General features: G+C 41.6%; 2 protein-coding genes across 13 annotated transcripts in view; both read right to left on the bottom strand.

Annotated features, from left to right (window-relative positions):
• The window catches only part of MAPK9 (mitogen-activated protein kinase 9), a 79,366-nt gene extending 73,912 nt beyond the window's left edge, over window positions 1-5,454 (bottom strand). For all 8 annotated transcript variants that reach the window (XR_004001792.1, XR_004001793.1, XR_004001789.1 and 5 more), the window contains exon 1: window positions 5,332-5,454. The gene's annotated coding sequence lies outside the window, so the exon portion shown is untranslated. The remainder of the gene's footprint in view (window positions 1-5,331) is intronic.
• A 4,454-nt stretch (window positions 5,455-9,908) lies between these two features.
• Window positions 9,909-23,422, bottom strand: part of GFPT2 (glutamine-fructose-6-phosphate transaminase 2) — a 108,570-nt gene continuing 95,056 nt past the window's right edge. For 4 of the 5 annotated variants that reach the window (XM_030571850.1, XM_030571848.1, XM_030571847.1 and 1 more), the window contains 14 exons: window positions 22,945-23,079; window positions 19,839-19,900; window positions 17,514-17,593; window positions 16,821-16,938; window positions 16,203-16,366; window positions 15,530-15,625; window positions 15,315-15,412; window positions 14,805-14,925; window positions 14,258-14,415; window positions 14,007-14,121; window positions 13,022-13,149; window positions 12,078-12,245; window positions 11,461-11,622; window positions 9,909-10,820 (listed from right to left, as the gene is read on the bottom strand). In XM_030571850.1, coding sequence (XP_030427710.1) covers window positions 10,776-10,820; window positions 11,461-11,622; window positions 12,078-12,245; window positions 13,022-13,149; window positions 14,007-14,121; window positions 14,258-14,415; window positions 14,805-14,925; window positions 15,315-15,412; window positions 15,530-15,625; window positions 16,203-16,366; window positions 16,821-16,938; window positions 17,514-17,593; window positions 19,839-19,900; window positions 22,945-23,079 — 1,650 coding nt within the window. In that variant the 3' untranslated portion in view covers window positions 9,909-10,775. The remainder of the gene's footprint in view (window positions 10,821-11,460; window positions 11,623-12,077; window positions 12,246-13,021; window positions 13,150-14,006; window positions 14,122-14,257; window positions 14,416-14,804; window positions 14,926-15,314; window positions 15,413-15,529; window positions 15,626-16,202; window positions 16,367-16,820; window positions 16,939-17,513; window positions 17,594-19,838; window positions 19,901-22,944; window positions 23,080-23,422) is intronic. The other variant, XM_030571849.1, reaches the window with a different exon arrangement.

Here is a 23,422-nt window from a genome sequence, read left to right as displayed (position 1 = left end):
CATCATTCCCTCCCTTATTCTGCAAGTTTTAGGTCCTCAGCCCCCTGCATCCTCTTGAGGAGTCCCCCCTCTTTCTTATTCTCTCTCAGCAAGGGTCGCCACATGGGTAGCTAGTGTGCAGCAAGAAGGTATGCTGTAGATTTACACTCCATTTTGCCATGCCCTAAATCTCTGCATAGACAAGCCCTGCAGACCAGAGGAAAGGCAAAGTTTTAAACATCACCCACCCCATGCCCGATCTTCAGCATTTGAGCTTAATGGGTAGCAGAACTGTGGTCAGCAACTGAGTAGAACTGAGGTGAGCAAAGTTATCGCTGGACAAGGAGAAGGTTAAACCCCAAAGTAAAGATCACAGTTACTTGTCCTAATTGCAGCAACTGTCTGGGTAACAGGGATGGGACCATTTCCCAGCACACTGTAAGAAGAATATGACGGCGGGAAAGGGGCCAGAGTTTGCAGCTATTAGGAGCCAGACCCTCCTTAGGCCTTATCTTCATGAGGAAAAAAAAGGTCCTTACTCCTGGGGGCATTCTGCGCCAACAAGTTAAAAAACCTGCAAACAACATTTTAAAATTCTGCAAAATTATTTCAAAATATCTGTCAACAAGTTTGTCTGTACCTATACAGATACACACACAAATTCCCCCAGGAGTAGAGAGTTAAAGAAACCCCTATGACAACCCAGTTCCTGTTTCTCTGCTCCCACTCACCCCGAACCCAGCCAGGGGGTCAGACACCCACAACCCCTACCCCTCAGATCCCAGCCATGGCCCCCCCCAGCCAATACATCCAAACCCCCTCCCCCTCAAAGCCCAGCCATGGGGTCCCCCTAGCCCAAATACCTGCACTCTCTCCGCCCCAGAGCCCAGCCATGGGTCCCCCTTGCCCAGATACCTGCACGCCCTCATCTCCCCTCCAGAGCCTGGCCACGGGGCCCCTCCAGCCCCAATATTCACACAACCTCCCCCCAGATCCCAGCCACGCCCCCCCCCCCCCCGCGGCTCAGACAACCGCACTTTCTCCCCCTCAGAGCCCAGCCACAGCCGCCTTGCCCAGATACCTGCACCGCGCCCCCTCAGAGCCCAGCCACAATGCCCCCCTTGCCCAGATACCTGCACCCACTCCCCTCCAGAGCCCAGCCATGGCCCCCCACTGCCCAGACACCTGCCTTCCCCTCCACCAAGAGCCTAGGGATCCAGAGAGAGAAACAGCCTGATGCACCACCCTCTCCTTCCCTCAGGGCATGCTGGGAATTGCAGCTGCCATGAACCCTCTAGCTCCCTCTCCCTCCCCCCAGAAGTGACTTCTATGTGTGAGCTGAGCTCTGCTGGTCCAGTGGCCCCTACTGGCAGCTAGCAGCACTGCAGCCCATTTCTGTGGGGGGAAGGAAATTCTGCGCACATGTTAATTTCTGCAGAATTCTGCACTGCAGAGTGGCACAGAATTCCCCAAGGAGTAAAAGGTGTACTGATAACTAGAGGTAAATTTCTAGTAGAGAAAAGGCAGTTTGTAGTTTTCATACAAATCAGTAGGTGAAGTCAGAGACTAGGCTTGCCCACAGGCTTCAACTGAACCCGATAACTCATGTGAAGAATACAAATTGCCTTGTCTTTACCAGGGTTTTACCTTGAGCTAACTAACTTGAGTTAAGAACACTTTTTTTCCTGATAGTATTAAAGATGAAGCATTAAAGGAAGGAGCAAGCTACAAGCTCAAAAGGCATTTTGACAGAATTTGACTGTATAAAACTATCCTAAAATTAAGCTGATTTAGAAGCCAGGATAAACGCTCTCTGAACTCCAGACTTTTGGAAACTGCTTTGATTAGGATTCGAGATCACCAACTTTGTGAGTCAACTTGATTTCTTGACTCTCAAGTACCAGTCTCTTAACTGACAATAGTTTATTTGACCTATCATATACGTCATGGGCATGCAAAGCATATTCCATACATCCTGACTGTAGACCCGTATCAGTAGGCCCAACACTGGTATGGAAAGTCAAGGACTCCACTGGAATTTAGCAACACATTCAATTTAAAAAAACAAAAGTTTTCAGTTACTGGTGTTCTCATATTATTTAGTGAAACAATTATGATCAATATAGAAACAGAAATCTAAAGTATTCATGCTATGAAAGATGGATAGTGATGATAATCTCACCAATATCTTCATAAACTGACATCTCTTGAATCAATATTATGTACTATCAATTTAGAAGGATTATACAAAAGTAATAAATATGCACATGGTGCATAAAAAAGCAGCTGGGTGGTCCAATCTGAAAGTTATTTTGTTTTCCAACTAGTTGCAACCAGGAGAAAAGTTCCAGAACCACAAGGCTAATATAACATGTCAGATGCAGTAAACTTGTGAATACATTTTAGCTTACATGCACTATTTAAAGTGTAATTACAGTCAGCAGAGTGACTATTCAAAAGTGGCATGTTCTTACTAAACAGATCCATTCTCTGTATATCTTCAAGTCACATCTGCTTATTTCATAGACATACCAAGTTACTACTGTTAGTATTTCACTCTAAATACAGGTCTGGAGAAAGGCACTTCAACAAAAATATAAACATCAATTTTGTAGAAGAATCTTTATTGCTCGCAATGAAGGACAAAGAATCTCAAGGAGCATAACTTGATTTTTAAATCCCAGGCTGAGATTCTAATACTGGTAGTTAGATAAAATTTGTAAGTTTATAGAATGAAAAGATGAAGTCACAGAAACAAGATATGGAAAATTTCGGTGTCATTTTTTGGTTTTTAACTATCATTTTTTGTAACATAAATGCACTTAAACCTAGCGTGTACCTTACTGGTAGGTCAGTGGTCCCCAATCTGCTCTTCCCCCCACTCTACTCCAGCCCAGGCCCAGACACCAGCTCCCAGCCATGGCTCCGGCTCCGTTCCCAACCGCAACCCCCCAGTTCCAGTCCTGCCCATGGCTCTGCTCCCAGACACTGCCCCAGCTTCAGCCCCCACTCCTCCGCAGCCCTTCTCCCACCTGTGGCCCCCTGCTCCTGGCCACAGTTCCAGCCCCACTCCTAGCCGCAGTTCTGCTCCTGGCACACCAGCCGCAGGCCTGCTCCCAGCCCAGCTGCAGACTCACTCTTGGCCCCAATTGTGACTCTGAACACTCTAGAATGTTAGACTTTTTGGGATAATCAGTTTTTAACCTAATAACCTTGACAGTGAATGAAAAGCAGTGAGCTGAGACAGCATCTTAGTTCTGAAAGTAAAGTTCTGTCACAGCTGGTATATATTGTATAGCAATAGCTCAGACCAGACTAGATGATTATAATTATCCCTTCTAGTGTTGAAATCTATTCAGTTGAACTACTACTGAAATGTAGTAGTTATGACAACTAACAAAACAGACGTAACGTACATAAAATACAAGAAACCAACAATTGTCAAGCAGTTAGAATGAAATAGTATACACTCCTAAAGATTCAAAATACCTTCAGATTAGACGTTTGGCAACTAAAACTTCTAGACCAGGGGCAGGCAAACTTTTTGGCCTGAGTGCTACATCAGGTTTCCAAAATTGCATGGAGGGAGGATTAGCAGAGACTGCGCCTCCCCAAACAGCCAGACGTGGCCCAGCCCTGCCCCCCATCCGACCCTTCCTGCTTCTCATCCCCTGACAGCCCCCCTGGGACTCCTGCCCCATCCAACTCCACCCTGTTCCCTATCCCTTGACAGCCCCCGGAATCCCCACCACCCCATCTAACGCCCCCTCTCCTTCCTGACTTCCCCCAGAGGACTCCTGCCCCATTCAACCCCCCTGTTCCCCACCCTCCGACCACCCCAACCTCTATCCACACCCCTACCCCCGAGCACCACTCCAAACTCCCCTGCCCTCTGTCCAACTCCCCCTGCTCCCTGCCCCGTTACCGTGCTGCCTAGACTACCGGTGGCTAGCAGCGCTGCAGCTGCGCCACCCAGAGCACCAAGATAGGCAGCTGCGCCGCCTAGGGGCGGGAGCCAGTGACACCACCACGCAGCTCCTAGCACCAGGTCAGGCCCTGGCTCTGCAGCTGCGCTGTCCCAGGAGCTCGCAGCCCTGCCGCAGAGAGTACTGTGCCGGCAGCAGAATGAGCTGAGGCTGTGGGGAAAGGGGAACAGCAGAGGAGGGGCTGGGGACTAGCCTCCTGGAGCAGAAGCTCAGGAGCCGGACCGGACGGTCCCACGGCTGTAGTTTGCCCACCTCTGTTCTAGACTGCTACAGTGACTGTACTCATTCTCCAAGCAAAAGGCTAGTCAACAACTACCTCTAAAGCACATTTCAGCAGTACACCCAGTGACAACAGGGTGGACCTCAGCTTCCCAGGGCTGTTTCTCTATACCAGATTATACTGCCACATAGTGATTTAACAGATTTAAAGAGAGCATCTTTTTTAAAAAAAAAAATCTTTTTTCGGTTGTGAAATTATTCTGGTTCAGCAAACAGAAAGCTGAAGTCATGTTGATAGGTCAATTTTAATCATATTTTTACACTTTGAGCAACACTGCCAATTGATTATTTGGGATGACACCAGATCAGTCATACTCAATGTATGCTGCTCAAGATGCAAAGGGCTCTTATACCGAGTTAATGTTCCAGAAAGGCAGACTGGCGCCCTGCCAGTAACACACCAGTGGCCCCGAGAAGACGTGCTCCTTTTAAAACAGGAGGCCCATGCAAGACAACTAGACCAACATCTCAGCGCAGGGAACAGTCCTTACGTACCCGACCTGTCACTGCGCCGGTTCTCTGGGGAAGCCTATTCACAATGACTTTCCCATAGAGTTTATCACACCCGTGGGGGCGGGATTCCTTCCCCGCACCCTGTAGTCTAGCTACTAACGCCCCCGCCGGGGGGGGCACGAGACTGAGCACCCCCGGGCCGGCGGGCATCCAGCTGAGACGGCTTCTGCCGCCGCCTGCAGCAGGACGGAGGATGCGAACCGAGGGCAGCAGCTCGCGGCCGGCGGGACCGGGCTCTGACAGACTGCGGCACCGGGGGGCGGGGGAGGCCGTCTGGCGAAAACACAGCCCCGGCCCTCTGCGGGGCAGCTCCAGGGGCACCGCCTCGAGCCGAGCCCCAGCGACAGCCCGCCGGGCAAGGCGGGACAACGGGGAAAGTTTCGCTGACAGCTCCGCGCTGAGGGGAGCGGGCTCAGCCAGCCCGACCCGCACGGGGTGGCGGGCGAGGGTCTCGGCCTCAAGTCCCCATACAACTGGCCCCAAGGCCTGGAGACCCGCCCCTCCCCCCTCTTCCGCCCGGCCGCAATTTCCCCTTTTTCCCTTCCCGCTGCCCCCTCCTCCTTCCCTCCCTCACCGTCTGCTCTTGAGGCTCGGCGCTTGGGTCCCGCGGCAGCCGCTTCGCTCCTCCACCTCCCAAGGCCTCCCTCGCCACAATGGCCTCTCCTCGCGGCCCCCTCACGGGCCGCGCCAGGTCCGGACCGGCTGACGAGCACCCACACTGCCCAATCGCCGCTCAGTGCCTGCCGGCCGCAGCCAATCAGCCTGCGGAGGCGGGACCCGCTAGCCACTACATAAGGAAGAGCAGGCGCAGGGGGCTGCTGCAGTAGAGGCGTGGAGGTTGTGGGGTTGGTTGGTTTTGGTTACTTCGCTGCCGCCTCGTGCTGATGTCACCAATTTATGTTATAGTCAGTGTGATGTCACCTCACCCCACAGTGTCCTCATGAGATGCTTGACACCCTCACTTCAGGGTAAAGCAGCATTGTCAGGGCAGTGATGTCAACCCTTCACCACAAACTGCCATGAGGTGCAGTCAAAATAGAGCCTCCTAGTGCCACAAAGTGATGCCATCCCCTCCTGTCAGGCTGGCATGTGGTGCTCATTGCATCACAAGATGCTGTGGTCACTTTCCATCCATGTTTTTAGGAGATAGTGGTGGGATGTGATCACTCTGCCACTATGGAGCCTCTCCAGTTAGTTCTGTAACACATGGCATCTATATTTAGTTACCACAAAAAATGGGGAGGAGGTCCTTATAGGGTCAGCCCCTGCCCCTTCAAAAAAAAGTATGAAGAGCTATTGTAATCTACAGCATTAGTTTAGAAGGCCATGTTTTATATTTATTGTAAGTGATGCCTGAACATTTAAAGCAAAGTGAGGGGAATACTTGGGCCTCTTTCTTCTCCCTTCCTCCCCCCAAAATCTACATTACAAGCCTGCTCTTCTGCACTTTTTCCCTCCTGACCTCACCCTTAAGACTGCTTGCTTTTTAGAGCAGCTACTGACCAAAAGGAAAAAAAAATCTTGACACAATCTACCCTTAGTGATCATTTCCACCTCTACCTAGTCTCCCCTCACTAATTTTAAGAAAACATTTTAAACATCTGAATTAATGTGCTTTACAAACTAGTTGTCAACTTGCCTTAATTACTGCACTTTTTTTGCAATACAAGAAAAGTAGCTGCTCAATAAACATAAGATGTCCTTCCCACCACCTGCCAAAAAAAATTCTGTTAACGGATGCCATGGGCCATCCATGCTTTTTTTTTTTTTTTTTTTTTTAAGTACAGTGAAAATCTGTTTTTGAAAAGTAAAACAAACCCTGCTGAAGAATTATTTATCAGAAACTACTAAAACAAGCTATTGTACCACTATCAAGCCATTAAAATGTGTAAGTAGCAAAACATCTCTATTTAAAAGCAACCCTGCAAGATGTCTTGTATGTATATACAAAACATAATTTCTTGACAAGAACGTATGTGAGCCAATAAAATCACAATAAAAAATTTGAAGGTTATTCTTGAATGTTCTGATGTGACAACCCAGTAGAGTACTTCACTCTTAGTTACCACATTCCCTTGAGGTTTATAATAGCTCAATAGTGCTAGTCCACAACTCTGTTTACATAATATTAAAGGGGAAATGTAAAATTTTTGCAAATATGTCTAGTTTAAGACAGAGTGGATTTGATTTAAATCACTAGTCAGGAAGACTCGATTTAATCATGGTTATCTACATAAAAATGCATTCTTCTTGGTTGTTATAACCTTAATACATATTCTTCACAAGTCAGCTGGACGTTTCAGTTTTAGAAGATACACACTATACATTTTTAAACAGTGATTTATTTTGAAAACTTTTCACATTAGTTTTACAGCTATATCATAAAGTGAATGAGGGTTTGGTTATTTCATTTACCATAGGTAAGTGAAGCAGATATTTATGAAGTCATTGGGAGATAACAGCAGAATTATCTCCAATTCTACAGATCAATATTTGAAGGATTTTCTTGCCATGCTGTATTAGAAGGCAAACATCACCAATAGACATTTAAATGGTTTTATTTAACTAAAACTATGTTAAGTATTCTGGATTTTTCTCTTCAACAGCAAACATGCTTGTTTTGTTAAAATAATATATGTCCTTTTCTCAGGCTTTTCCCCCTTATACACATCTATTCCACACCCAACAATCTTGTATTCATTGAACTTTTTGAAGCATTGCACTTTGAGAGGTAAGGGATTGACTTTGTGTACACACATTTGCAGAGGGACAACAGAGTTGAGGTCTTATTTCTTACCTCTATTTTTTTGTTTTTTTTAAATGTTGCTATTAACAAGCATGTTCCCTCTGGAGACACAAATGCACAGTTTGAGAACTGCAAAACTAAGCATCTCTGATGTATCTTCTAGACTGAGCACTGAGTCCCATTGGGTAGAAAGAAAGATTAAATCTAAATAATTTATACACAAGCCTGTGGAACCCCATAAGATTGGGTCCCTAATCCATGAACTATTGGAACTCATTTAAAAACTTCTCTTAAACATTACATGAATATGTTGTCTCATACTATAGAATTCTAATTTATAATCCCTATTCCATGATGAGATCTTTTCAGTAAGATGCATTATAGTTCAAACTATCTTTAGATAAGTTTTTTCCTCAAAAAAGTTTTATAAAAAAAATTCAATTTTTTTTTTTTTAAAAAGCATTGATTTTTATCCACCCTTGTTTAAGATCAGAAATTATTAAAAGATTAGGTACAATTGTCTGTGTTACCAAAAAAATCTGTTTTTCATATTTGCTATAAGAAAGTTTAACTACAGAAGTAGTGCACTATAAATGGATTCCACGGTACACTGTCTATTTTAAAGAGACAATATCTGAAGATCAGGTCATCCATCCTTCAAAGCTGGACTTCTGGATTATATCAGTGAGACTACCTAGGATAGGATTTGCCGTTGATATTAACATGCTGCAGCTGGGCTTGAGTTCCCATGATACAGTATTGCAGTTATCCAACTGTACAGGATGAAGGGGAGTATTTGATAACAGGACATTTGAGAAGACACTGAGAATTTCTGTACCAAAAACAGAACAGTGTTCCTCTGTGATAAAATATCCAAACATCAAGGAGGATTTTCCCACACCCTATGTAGTTTTCAGGATCTGTGATACCTGCTCAATAAGAAAAGATTATTCCAAGATTCTTGCCAATAGGGAAAGCTGGAAACCAACTCTTACACCAAGGTTTGGTTGATCCTAGCTTGAAGATGTACATAAACATTTGTTGGCATAAGTCAAACGGAGACCGGAAATTTTTGAAAGGGTTTTAAGCTACAATGCAAGTGCCATTTTTCTCTTCACATGAAAGGTGTGAAAGTAGTAAAAATGGCTTCCTCTTTAAAATTGTGGGAAATATCTAACAACCATATCAAAAAGGAGGACACACTACAAAAAAAGAGCTGGTAGTTCAAATGAGAATATTTGTATCTGCACCCAACGTATGATAAGCACATTAGAAAAGCTCAGATTCCAAGACCAGAAGAGACCATTTTGATGATCTAATCTGGACTGTATAACATAGGCCACAGAATGTCCCTCAAATAATTCCTAGAGCTTCTCTTTAAGATTAAGATTGGATGTTTTTCTAACATTGTTAGCAATGGAGACTCCACCATGACCCATGGTAAATTGTTCCAATGGTTAATTACCTTCACTGTCAAAAATGTATGCTGTATTTCCAGTCTGAATTTGTCTAGCTTCAACTTTGAGCCACTGGCTTATGTACACCTTTCTCTACTAGACTGCAGAGCCCATTATTAAATATTTCCCCCCTCCCCATGTAGGTTCGTGTAGATCAATCAAGTTACTCCTTGCCTTCTCTTCGTTGAGACTCAAAAAGCTTTATCACCATAAAGACATGTTTTCTAATCCTTTAATCATTCATGACTCTTCTCTGAACTCTCCAATTTGTCAACATCATTCTTGAATTGGGGGCACTAAACTGAACATAGCATTCCAGCAGCAGCCACATCAGTGCCAAATAGAAGTAAAAATAACCTCTCTACTCCTACTCTACTTATCGTAAGACACTCGTAAGACATTTTTGTATAAATTAAATTACTGCAAATAGTTAAGATTTAGCTGTGTATGTACCTCAAAAGGAAATCATTCAACTGGGATTGAAGCCTCTATTGTGCTGAATATTGTACATACAGTAAGAGTCTGAGGTCTAACAAGGCAAGACATACAAAAGGTGGGAGAAAGGTAAAATTATGCCCATTTTACGAACAAGGCACTGAAGCAGAGAGATATTAGGTGACTTGTCCAATGCCAAAGTCTGTAGCATAGTTTAACCCATATTTTGAAATCCTGTCCATTGTCTTAAGCACAAGACTATTCTCTAAAAATGAAGCCTTGGACAGCACTTTCCTCATTTTTCATTCTTGCAAAAAAAAAAAAAGTGAATGTTTTAATATTTAATATTTAATATTCTGATACTACAAAGATTAAGAAAAATTATCTGCAAAGCTGGAAAAGCAGATGATATTTTACTGAAGAGTAGTTAATGTATACTCATTTGTTTCTTTCATCACCAGTTTGGAAGGGGCAGGAATCAGGTAAGGTAAAGAGATTTCACACACATACAAGAAGAGTTTACATTCTTTATTTTCTTTAATTGCACAGGAATTTGATTGTACAATCTTTTAACAGAAGCATTGTAACCCACTTGAAAATATCCAGTTCCCCCATTTTGTTGCACAGTACATTCCATGGATATGAAGGTGGGACTGCACATGAAACAAACTATTGATCTCATTTAGATAAACTTTTAGTTAAATAAATCTGAAGGTGTGCTTGGGAATTTTCAGCCACAGAAGAGGGGTAGGGAAAAAGATGATTAACAAAGAAATATTAGGTGCAGTGGAAAGAGTCTAGAAAAGCTAGGAGAAAAAAGGGTGAGGAAGGGAAACCCTCAAAGGCCACAGATTTCCAGTTCAAAGATAAAATTTTTTAAAAGTGACTCTGTACACAAATTAATAAAAAGTTACATGCTCAGAATTTACATTCTGGGCATTACCAATGCTATAGATAAGCAACATACTAAAAAAAATAATTTAAAAAGCTATACAATTGTACTTAAATACTTTGTCTTTAAAACTAGTTAAGTAGTGTTGGCCAAAAATGTTCACAGTTACTCTGACCAGAGCTGTATATATTATATATATATTGCACAGTAGTAAAAAAGTTCATTCATTATACCTGTGTAAACAATGCTCTCTCTCTCTTCTTTGGCAATTTTTAGGATTTAAAGGAACAACATTTGCCATAAGCAAAAGCATTTGGGCACAAGGCACATGAAAAGCTTTTAAAACAGCATTTAAAACAAGTTTAAAAGGGTCCCCAAAACTTTCCAGTTATGGTATCATTCCACTTAATGTCATAACTATTAATTAAAAACAGGAGTAAAATTTAAAAACTTCGTTGAAAAAAATATCACACACTGTTGTGGGTTGTTTATTCTACAGTCACAGATTTGGCCAGATTTCGTGGAAAGTCCACCTGGAATGAATAACAGATTTTCAGAATCTGGTAGCTAAAGCAATCTTCTACATTTGTTGAATTAATTTAATTTGCGTGCACAAATGCATGTATCAATGAACTCTGCTGCCCATCTGTCCTAACACTAGTGAATGCACAAGAACATTAATTCAAAAAAATTTTGATTTTAAATCCACAAAGAAGTCAAAAGCTGCCTTACAATCCATCCCTCCTTGAATACAATGCATTACTATGATAAAACACCCTATCATATGATACATTTTAAGACAGGCATTGGAACAGACTCTCCAAGAATGGCACCATTCCGAGATGAATGTTCTTAGTAATTTTTATGAAAATGTATTGCACACGCTCCTTGAATAAATTTCACTTACCCTGGAAATGTGTCCTGAAAATAGACAGAGAAGTCTGCACTCTAATGACTGATCATTTGCTCAATTTCACTCTCTTGAAAATGGAATTTTTATACTTCAGTTAAAAGCAGTTTAAGTTAGGGGACTTTACTGAAATTCTATCTTGACTAACTAGAGCACAGCTATTCCCTTGTTAACATGCATTAACTATTCCTCTCTAGGTTGATAGGAGAAAGTTCACAAGCATGTTTCTCTAACTGCAGTACCAAAATACAGAAGACACTTACATCATATCCTCTAAGAACAGCCAGGTGGAATGAAAGCAGCTGTAGGGGAACAACACTCAAGACTCCTTGGAGACAGTCAACTGTGTGTGGCAACTCAATAGTTTTGTATGCAAATTTTGAACTTTCAGTATCTTCTCTAGAAGACAGAATTATTGGGCGACCCTATAAATAAAATGTAATAATGAAGAGTGGTGACATACAACTTTTTGGAGTTTATGTTGCTGGTTTCTGAAATACCTATAGTACATTTTGAAAGCATTACTCAAATACAGAAAGAAACATGTCAATGCAGGTTTATTTTATAGGAAACTAGGTGCTTGTTTACATGGTGGTATTTTTAATTTAATCGACATTTTGCCTTCAGCAAACAAAGAAATATTAGGTGCAGTGCACCTTTAATAATAAAGCTGCACCTTTATTATTATTCCAACTGCATTTTTTACAAGTCACTCTTCACCACTGCTGTCAACTTTTAAAGTTATATTATAATCAGATGGTAAATGCATCTGATTTGATTAGACAAAATCATATTCTGTTTCTGAAGTGTGATCAGTAGTATCATATTTCAACATGCAGAACATCTCTCCACATGATACAGTGCTCACTAGACGGCTTACCTGTCGAGCAATGACCTGTTGCAGTGCATTCTGGCACTTGGTGAAGCAGGGATCCTTCATAATTACCATGATAACAGGCATATGTTTATCTATAAGAGCCAGTGGTCCATGCTTTAATTCACCAGCCAGGATACCTTCGGAGTGCATGTACGTGATCTCCTTGATTTTCTAGAAAGCAAATGCCAGAGCATTAAGGGCAAAACAGTTAAGAACCTCAGAGGGCAAAAACAAATACAAACCTGAATGTCAGCTGTTTAAAATTAACTTGTTACCTTATTTCCATGTTTAATGTGCTCTTTTCAGAAACTGATCTATTTTCTCTTCAGACAAACTAATTCCCAAACTTACTTTTGGCAAAATTATCTTAATTTCCACATCTATGAAAGTGGTGTAGTCATTACATGAGTTATGTCTGACAGAAGTCAATGGGAGTCTTTGACTGGGGCAAAAAAAATAGACAGATGGGGTAGTGGTGACTAGGGTTAGTTGAAGAAATTTGAAACACAGATTGAGATGTGTTAAAAATGGCCAGAGTTAGAGACAGTTCTCAGGTTTATATTTTAGAATCAGTCAAATATTTGGTTAATGGTGATTATGTCTGACCAGACATACTGTATCATCTGATAGTCCCAGTGAGAGAGGTTTACTGCAAAGATGGTGCAGCATGAAAAGGTTCACACATTTTTTCCTTAGCCATATACGTGTTGAGTTTTTAAAAAAAAAAAAAAAAAACTATAAATGATGTTTGCCTGTATACAGTTACATTTGCAGATGGAACATAAAGCAATGGAAAGGGGAGTGAAAGAATTAAAAGTTGATAGCCAAAATAACTGGTACAATAAATTCTAATAGAAAGATGTAATTATAGGAAAAAGAAGAAAGAAACCACCCACACCACACCAAAACAGGTAAATAAGGCCTTAAGTTTTCACAAGCATACCCACCAATGCTCCTTCCAGGCAAGTGGCATAGTTATAGCCACGACCCATAACCAAGAGCGATCTCTGTTTGTACAGTTCAAGGGCCAAGTCATGTATCTTCTCATCCAAGGACAAGACTTCTTTAATCATCTCTAGCAGATAATAAAAGACAATGTAGCATAAATGCTATTATTCCATGTTTACTAGTTTAACAGTATTTCAATCTGTTTCAGTGAAGCAGTAACAGATGGACTCAATTGTAGGAGTTTAAACTTATTTACAAAACTGCAAAGTTATGAAGGCTGCACAGAACTGGATTCTAAAAGGTCTTATTCGATCTAGTTTCCATGTGATCCATTTACTATTTTCAAATATACTTTTATAATTCTTTCTGGAACCTGTTTTGTATAGGCTTGATTTATTTCAGTATTGATTTAAACAAAATAGTAAATACTCTAAAAGTTACTTTAAAAGGATCCTGTATCAAAAAAAAAAAAAAAAAGTTATTTACTACAATTTTCATTTTAAAAGACAGACATTTCTTGGTTTTCCAATTTATTTACTTGGTGTCTATTTATATGACAGCTCTGAGTATATGTTAGCTTCAGAGTTTTACAACAATCAATCAGTTTTCCTTATTATGCATACCTTTCATGAATAGGGTGACTAGACGTCCCGATTTTATAGGAACAGTCCCAATTTTGGGGTCTTTTTTTTTTTTTTAATAGAGGCTTCTATTACCCCTACCCCTGTCCCAATTTTTCACATTTGCTGTCTGGTCACCCTATTGATGAAGCCATAGGAAAGAGAAACTAAGTTGGAATGTGATTTTAAAAGTCAGGGAGCAGGAGAAAGGATTATACAGAGACAGATGTGCTACTTGAAACCAAGTTAATATCACTTTACATCAAGAGAATCGTATTTCAGAATGAGGGAAAATCTCAGAGCACAAATGAGCTCTAATCACCAATACTTGGAATAGTAAAATAAGTATGAACTTCACATATACCAGGTAACATTTGCAGCCCACTGATGATCTCCTGTCTCCTATTCTGCAAAGAAATTCTGTCTTCAGACATCATGAGGCCAAACATTACAAGAGAGATGAACTGGCTGGTGTAAGCCTGCAGACAAAAGCAGAAAGCTAACTCTTACAGACTTGACTGCTTAATTCAACCTAAATCTTAACCACCAATATGTTAACATTTTGATTGGATTTCATGGAGGAAAGGTATAAAAAGCCACAGTGAACAGAGTTACCTTTGTGCTTGCCACTCCTATTTCAGGGCCTGCATTGATATGCACACCACAGTCAGTCTCCCTGGATATTGAGCTTCCCACGGTGTTTGTAATGCCAACTGTCAGAGCCCCACGGTCCTTACAATACCGCAAGGCCATAAGCGTATCTGCAGTTTCACCTACAGAACAAGCAGTTTGACATTTAAATTTAAACACAGAACAGCAAGAGCACTGGGAAACTTTAAATCTGTCATATTCAAGCTTTAACCAATTGAATCCAGTTGTGCACAACAAAATACATTTGTAATCATGAGTGAAAACATTTACACTGAAACCTCATTTAAGCATTATTCACAAGCTGTTTCTACTTTTGATTCATGCCACTGATTTGAAAAGCAAGATTTGCATCCAATATAGAGCCTCTGGTACCTTTAATCATTATCCTCCCTTGTTTTACTTCAGATTAAGACACTCACACAGAAATAATTTTATTTATTGGATTTTTTTAATACTTTGCTACTTCATACTTTCAGAATTCCGATAGGGATGAACAGTCAAGGCAACTCACCTGACTGACTTATAAAAAAGCACACATCATCCCTGAATACAGGAGTGTTTCTATCCAGAAAGTCACTAGCAAGTTCCACCATCACAGGAAGCTCTGTCAACTCTTCCAACACTTGTCGGGTCTATATTCAATAAGCACGAGACACTTGTTAATACTGCCATCCATATCAATAGTTTATAGTTTTGGGGGGGAGAGAAAGACAAGGATGAGTATATTTACAAAACTTAGTAAGATAAAGATTTTATTTATTCCTGATAGAGAAGATAGGGCAGCTGTAATTACTGAACAATTTTAATAAGTAACATCAAGGAGCAGAAATTTAATTTCCGGCATGGTAGATCATAGTAAATCTGCATTAAAACCAAAGTGTTTAACGCTATGTGTCAGGTGCAGAGAAAAAGGGGAAAGATACGTCTATTTTCAGACTCTGATACCAACGGCTTAAGAAAGAAGGCTGTTCCCTAAATCAAAGCTAAGTATTCCAAATATTTTAGAGCAGGTTGAACGTACAGCTATTGCAGCATGATAGCTGGTTCCACAGCCAATAATGATCAGTCGTCGGCATCTTCTGATTTCTTTCAAGTGGTCCTTCAGACCACCCAACAGAACTGCAGTCAAGAACAACAATAAAGTATACTTCAGCCAGGGATTTTATTATTAAAGCCAATGTGTTAAATGTTTGTTATAAGCCAACAAAACTTCAATAATTAAATATTCCAAGCTACCTGTTTTGGTCTCAAAATTCACCCTGCCTCTCATGGTATTGACAACAGATTCCGGTTGTTCAAAGATTTCCTTCTGCATGAATGCACTGAAGTTACCTGTTTAGACAAACACAAAGGTTTCAGTTGTTTTTGTTATTTCAAGTACAGAGTCAACTTTTAGAATGACCTGTAGAAGCATGCTGGTTTGGACAAAGCATTAATGTAACATCTCATCTCAGTTGTGCCTGGATGGAGGTTTAGGGATAGGGGAGGGAAGACGACTAGGCCATTTAATGCGATTAGTTTGTCCTTTTTAGGGAAATCTAATAAATGTGTTTTGGAGGAAATTGAACAATAATAGTTTCTTTGTAATCAAAGTTCTGATGTGTTGTGTTTTAGCTTTGTCAGATCAGTCCAGGCTTTGAGTACTGAACACGTTAAAAACTAAAAACTACCTAGGGCACAAATTTGATATCATCTACAGGGGCAGGTAGTACCATGCACTCCCTATCCTCCATTTGGTCAGATGTCCTGTGACTGCCAGCTTCCAGGAAGGACTTTCAAGTGCTAGAAACAGGTGCAAGTCATGATATGATCAGATGGTAATTTTCTTGGGGTATAAATCCCCCACACTCCAATAGCAGGAAGACTGTTCACCTTTGAATAGAGCATATTTGTAGATGTTCCAACTTACCTTTCATGATTTGCTGCAATTCCATCTGCAAGGTCTGGATGGCTCGAGAGGGGTCATCACTAGCTGAACGTTTTAGCCGATGAAGAGAAAGTTTCCCATCAGCCACTGCTACAATGTCATCATCTTCTAGGAAAATTACTCTGTTGGTGTGTTCAATGATAGCACTACAGAAAGACAGGCAAATAGAGAAGAGGCAGATTTAGATTTGGAACAAAGTTTCAGTGGGCAGCAGAAGTATGATTAAAAAAAACAAAGCTACCCTCCATTCCAGCTACAAATACTTTGCTGGTAGTTGCTGCTTAAACTTGCTTTGACTACTTGCATTAGATATATTTCACATCAGAGGCAGAAAGGCTAGAGACTGGCAAGCATCACTAGCATACAGCTCAAAAATTGGTGATGTTCTATTAAAAGCTCTTTCCCACATCTGGTATAAGTTTTCCCATCCTTATCAAATAAGTAGACTAGACTAATTACCAGTTGGGCTTCCCAAATCTCCATGATAAAACAGCCTACCTCCAAAATCACAGAAAAACAGCAGAGAACCAACAGATAAGGTGTCAAAAACTGACTTTATCACTGCTACAGGGCAAACCAAAAAATACAAATGCTCGTTACCTTGCATCAGAAGCGAAGAAAAATTCTACTGCTTTATCTCCAATAGCATGAAGGCAGGTAGAACTATCCAGTCTTTTCATTCGTGCCTTGCATATGTTCTTCACATTCTCAATGTTGCCTAGTGATTAAATAAAATGAGTCAAGTTCAATATATAGACCAATTTGAAATGAAGAACCCAAGTGATTTGAAATAGATTGTGAACTACACAGCTCAAGATACCACAAAAAAAAGTGATGATCACCATTTCTAAGAGGAAACCTGCATTTCTTAGAATTTTGAGTTGAATACGCTGTGTAATGTAGGACCATGTATTTTGTCCAGACGACTTGGGAGCAAGGAGAGACACTGCATTTAAGTAAAAAGAATAGGAGTACTTGTGGCACCTTACAGACTAAAATTTATTTCAGCATAAATTTGTTAGTCTAAGGTGCCACAAGTACTCCTGTTCTTTTTGTGGATACAGACTAACACGGCTGCTACTCTGAAACCTGCATTTAAGTAGCCCCACTCTCAAATAGACATTTAACAAATACAAAATTGGGTATTTTCACGTAAGATCTCACTTTGAGCATCTGTTGATGGTTTTAAGGTACACAAGTTAACCTCTTTTCTTCTAAAGGACTTAATGTGACTTGAAATTAATTTATGTTACGTATCTTGAAAAACAAACAGATAAGCTACTTATAACTTACATGTCCTATACAAGATAGGAATCTGTTCAGTGGAAAGCTTGTATTTGCTGCGAACTCCAATGAGCAGAGGACTCCCTCGCCTGTGAATGCAATGATGAGCAAGTTAACTAGGAAGTCCTTTATACAGGGTAGGTTCTCTGATTAAACAGACATCTGCAGAGCTGAAAGGCAACATCCCTTCTTATTCCATAGGGAGGCAGATGCTCCAACCACACCCTTGCGGCATGATATATTGGGAATGATGCAACTGTAACTCAGTTTCCCCACAACCACTCCTCTTATGGGGCATGTTACAATCTTAGATGGTCACATCCCCAGGCTGCCAGTGCAGCAGCTATGGCTGCTGCTGATGCAGTATCTGGTGCCTAGGGCTTGTCCTGCCCTAGACGTCCCATCCCTGTCTCCTTCCTGCCGCTGCTGAGGGCCAAGTGCTGCTGGGAGTTCACCCTCACTGTATCAGCTAGGCTGCTCTCCTCCATGGCACATATGGAAATGTATATGAGTGACTCTTTAAAGCAGTAGTTGGATCCCTTTATACTACACACTCAAGAAGATGCTCTTTTCTACAGATAAAGTTACACTTCTCTGCCTCTGAAATGAGACAGCAGTAAGCCCAATAATCATTGTATAACTAGGGATTTGTTTTGCCTTTGTTCCTCTCAAACTCAGGACCCTAATTACTGTGCCTATGGACTTGTGTGATGTTAGGAAGCAAGGCAGAATTGTATCACTTTTCTGAGCCAGATGGATCATACACCACATTAAATCACTAGACTATGCTTTAAACCAGCCCATTTTTTTAACCTCAATTAAAAAAAGAGTTAGCATACAGAGCCACAAGGTTTAAAGAGATGTTCTCAAATTAAAAGCAACTTTGTTGAGTTCTTCATAAATTTAAAAGTTTGCACATATGCAAGCACCATGTTTCAGAGAACTCTAAAATAAGAAATATAGATAAAACACTGGCATGGAAAATTCTGCTTGCCATCAGTTATAGGATTTTGCTTATGTGTTCCAAAACATGGAGAAGACTGACATTTTTCTCATCTCAATGCCTATAGCAAATGGCACGCGACAGCTTCTGTTGGCTACATAGCTGTACTGTAAAAAGCAGTCTTTGACAAGTGTGGTAACAGTTGTGTAAAACATGAATTACCATTTTGTAAATTGCTTGCCTTTGCTTTTTCCTGAAAGTTGCTTTCCCACTCAGAAATAAAAGCACAGTTTGTAAACACTATCATGAGTTTTGTCTCAAAGTAGAGCTAGATAGAGATCAGTGTTTGTGTAACATTTTAGCTCAGTGGCTTCTAGCCAGCTTGAATGAATATACTAGTCACAGTATTTCTTCAGAATGAAGGAAGACTGCACAAGCCCTCTTGCCTTTTTTGGTCTGTTATAAAACAGTACAGCAAGTATACCCATTAAAAGCACTTTGGATACAGAAGGTAAACAGAGCTTTTCAAGTGACACTCTACAGCAGTGATGGGCAACCTGCAGCCCATCAGAGTAATCTGATTGCAGGCCACAAGACATTTTGCTGATGTTGACCGTTCGCAGGCAGGGCCTCCCACAGCTTTCAGTGACTGTGGTTCACTGTTCCCGGCCAATGGGATCTGTAGGAAGCAGTGGACAGCACATCCCTATGGCCCGCTGCTTCCCACAGCTCCGGTCAACATTAGCAAAATGTCTCGCCGATTGCTCACCATTCTACAGCATAGCTAGGAAATTCCACACCTGTGTCTCACTTCGTAAGTTCTTCTCTCGATACTATATATCAATTCCCTCTAAAATAACTGAGTTACATGCATCAAGAATAAGTCTGGTTTGTCAAGTTTGACAGCTTTTCAGTTGTGTTTACAAAATGCTAATTCATGTTTTACACAATTATTACCTCAACCACCAAGGCTGCATTTATAACAGACTTTCAAAATGAAACTTGTGAAACAATTTAATCCTTTAGCATTCTGTAGTTTTAAAAAGTAAGACTAGTTCATTATCTCTAAATCTATATTTAATGGTCAATTAAAGAAGTGTTCAGAGGGAATGGAGTTGCCGTTTGCAAAGATTATCTATCTCAGCTCAAGAACCATACAGGATGTTATGCACAGATGCAGTTTTCATCATAATATTAGTCAAGTTTCCTTATTTCATTTTTTCTAATGGTTTTCAAATTGTATTTGATTGAATAATGTTTATAATTATTTAGAAAATAAAATGGCTAAATACTGAAGTGATTGTTCCCACATTTTATGGATCAGAGATTTTGTATTACAGACCACCACGAATGAAGAAAATGGGTTTTTAAAAAAATGGATTTGCACTAACCTGGTGGCAACAGCTTCACCTGGGTAATGGATGCTCTTGAAAACCAATGCAAAAGCACCTTCCTAGAAACGATAAAAACAAAAAGGGAAAATCCCAACTAAGTTACATGAATGAGACATCTTGCATTAATCTGGGCCCTCCCTCTTCCTGAGGAGCCTCTTGGGTCTAGCTCTTAAGGTTATTAGGAGTCTTCTTCTGAAGTTAAATTTGTTCCCTTGAAGGGGTCAGCCAGGAAGTAGTGGAATAAATGCAAGGCAGACAAACGTGCACTCTACAAACAGCCAGATAGATTAGAGGAAAAGAATTCCCTCTCTGCCTCCACCCCACACACACAAAGCTGTCAATCCTCATCATGAACAACGTTAAGAGTCAATAAAAACTGACAGCTGTAGATTCAGTAACATTTAGACATGTAATACAAATTTGTTCTGCATTACAGGATGTACATGGGATGACTCCCAGGTTTGTAGGCCAAAGTTCTGGTCTTACAAGTTCTTAGTTTGCTTAGGGCTTGTCTACATCAGAAAGTTGCAGCGCTGGTGAGGGAGTTACAGCGCTGCAACTTTGAAGGTGTACACATCTGCAGGGCACCACCAGCGCTGCAACTCCCTGTTTGCAGCGCTGGCCGTACTCCCGTTTTGTCTCGGGTGTAGAGGATCCAGCGCTGGTGATCCAGCGCTGGTAATCCAATGTAGACAGTTACCAGCGCTTTTCTTGACCTCCGTGGAAGGAGGAAGCCTCTGGTAATCAAGCTGGTTTCCTTTCCCGGTTTGCTCTCTCGGTCCCGGAGCCACCCAGCAAACCGCAGGGAAGGAGACCTGCTTGCTCGGGGTTCCGGGACCGAGAGAGCAAACCGGGAAAGGAGACCAGCTTCGCCGCGGTTTGCTCTCTCGGTCCCGGAGCCACCCAGCAAACCGCAGGGAAGGAGACCTGCTTGCTCGGGGTTCCGGGACCGAGAGAGCAAACCGGGAACGCCGCGGTTTGCTCTCTCGGTCCCGGAGCCAGCCAGCAAACCGCAGGGAAGGAGACCTGCTTGCTCGGGGTTCCGGGACCGAGAGAGCAAACCGGGAAAGGAAACCAGCTTCGCCGCGGTTTGCTCTCTCGGTCCCGGAACCCCGAGCAAGCAGGTCTCCTTCCCTGCGGTTTGCTGGCTGGCTCCGGGACCGAGAGAGCAAACCGCGGCGTTCCCGGTTTGCTCTCTCGGTCCCGGAACCCCGAGCAAGCAGGTCTCCTTCCCTGCGGTTTGCTGGCTGGCTCCGGGACCGAGAGAGCAAACCGCGGCGTTCCCGGTTTGCTCTCTCGGTCCCGGAACCCCGAGCAAGCAGGTCTCCTTCCCTGCGGTTTGCTGGCTGGCTCCGGGACCGAGAGAGCAAACCGCGGCGAAGCTGGTTTCCTTTCCCGGTTTGCTCTCTCGTCCCGGAACCCCCCTTGAAGCCGCCCAACAGCGCTGCAGTGTGGCCACATCTAACACCACTTGCAGCGCTGGTTGCTGTAAGTGTGGCCACTCTGCAGCGCTGGCCCTATACAGCTGTACTAATACAGCTGTAACAACCAGCGCTGCAAAATTTTAGATGTAGACATGGCCTTACTATCAAGTGCAAGTATGGGGCTCCATTTTTTAATTTTTTTTTAAGACACCACACTCAGAAGCAGTCTTGTATAAAAATGTTTGTTAGCTTTGAAGTTGAAAAGTACCCTACTATGCAAGAGCAAACTCCTGCCCCATATTACCAAGATTAAGACCATCTCCTGACCCTCACATTTAGGGACAATATGAAATAGGCGGGGTGTGGAACTGCTCAAAAGCAAAATCCACAGAGCTACAGAAGGGAGTAGGCAGGCTATGCAGGTGGATTCACCAGTCCCCTAACTAGCTCTCTGTGGATCCTATCCTTCTCTCCTGTTTATTGCTGCCCTAGTGTTGCAGAAAATCTTATGGAGTTGCTGCAAGGAGGAGAAAGGGGGACTCAATGGTCAGTGGGGTGGGGCACAGTGAATTTCAGTATTTATAGTGCAAGTTTGCCCATTCCTATGTCTATAGCAGAATATTTCACTCACCAAAATACAGTAATGGGCTCCCATTTCTAAACCAACAGTTAAGCCATGCATGCATACATAAGATTGAACTCCAAATAAGGAACCAAGGTTTTTTACTAGACTAACATGGCTGCTACTCTGAAACCTTTACTAGACTAAGTTATTCAGCACTGCTGTGATTCAAGTCTACCAGTATTTGAATTAATCACAGTAGCATTTGAGATCACTGCCCTCTGCAAAAGAGGCCCCTTAAAAGGATGGCTATTATTTGACACCTATAGAATGTCACATTAAGCAAAAAGAACGGAGTACCTGTGGCACCTTAGAGACTAACAAAATTTATTTCAGCATGAGCTTTCGTGAGCTACAGCTCACTTCTTCGGATGCATAGAAGTGAATACACAGACAGGAGATATTTATACATACAGAGAACATTAAAAGGTGGAAGTATGCACACCAACAGGAAGACTCTAATCAATTGAGATGAGCTATCAGCAGGAGAAAAAAAACGTTTGAAATGATAATTAAGATGACCCATAGAAGGTGTGAGGAGAACTTAACATAGGGAAATAGATTTAATAAGTGTAATGACCCAACCATTCCCAGTCTGTTTAGGCCTGAGTTAATTGTATTTAATTTGCATATTATTTTCGAGTTCAGCAGTCTCTTTGGAGTCTGAAGTTTTTTTGTTGCAAAGTTTCCACCTTAAATCTGTCACAGTGGTTAGAGAGGTTGAAGTGTTCTCCCACTGGTTTTTGAACGTTATGATTCTTGATTAAGCAAAAGCGTTTTAAAAAAAGCAGTCTAGCAAAAAGCAACATCCCCCTTGCTGCTTTAAAATACTAACGAAGCTTGAGATTTACCGAAGCTTGAGATTTACCAAGTTTTTCAAGCTTCCAATGTTTTAATCTAATTTCTTGCTCTATAAAAACCACTAAAACAAGTTTGTTTTTTTTAAAGTTATTTGCAGCATCTTAATTCTGTGGTGGATTCAATAAGTTCATGAAGATATTCAAATAGCACCATGAGCAGTCCCTCTTCTCAAGAAAGATGGAATTCCCACACTTACCAGTTGTTGAATAACTCTCTCTACCAAGGCTGAAAAGCTGATATCTTCAGTCTCTCTGTTATCATACATGTATTTGACCAGCTTTGGGATGGTTTCCGTGTCAGTTTCAGATTCAAACTCATAGCCTTTGGTCTCCTGCGATGTTATATATTGAAGGCAAGATAAGTGTTTTCTTCCTCACAGGAACTCAACAACTGCCTTTAACTGGTGTGTCTCACCAGAAGGATACACATCTCAAACAGAGGAACATATTGGGCTGGTATATATTTTTTTTAATCACTGAACAAAGTGTAAAGATGTAACAAAATATAATAGCATTATTTTCAAAGGAACATTTAGATAAGAGACTATAACAGAGCAGGGTAGACCACGAGCAACAATGTGCAAAGAGGTTTGTAGACAACACCCATCATGCCATGTAACGGGCTACAAATGCACTGCATTGAATCAGTTCCTGGGTATTATTCTTATTAGGCAG

The sequence above is a fragment of the Gopherus evgoodei genome, chromosome 8 (assembly GCF_007399415.2).
Source record: "Gopherus evgoodei ecotype Sinaloan lineage chromosome 8, rGopEvg1_v1.p, whole genome shotgun sequence".
NCBI classification, from domain to species: Eukaryota; Metazoa; Chordata; order Testudines; family Testudinidae; genus Gopherus; species Gopherus evgoodei.
This window is presented reverse-complemented; position numbering and strand designations above follow the sequence as displayed.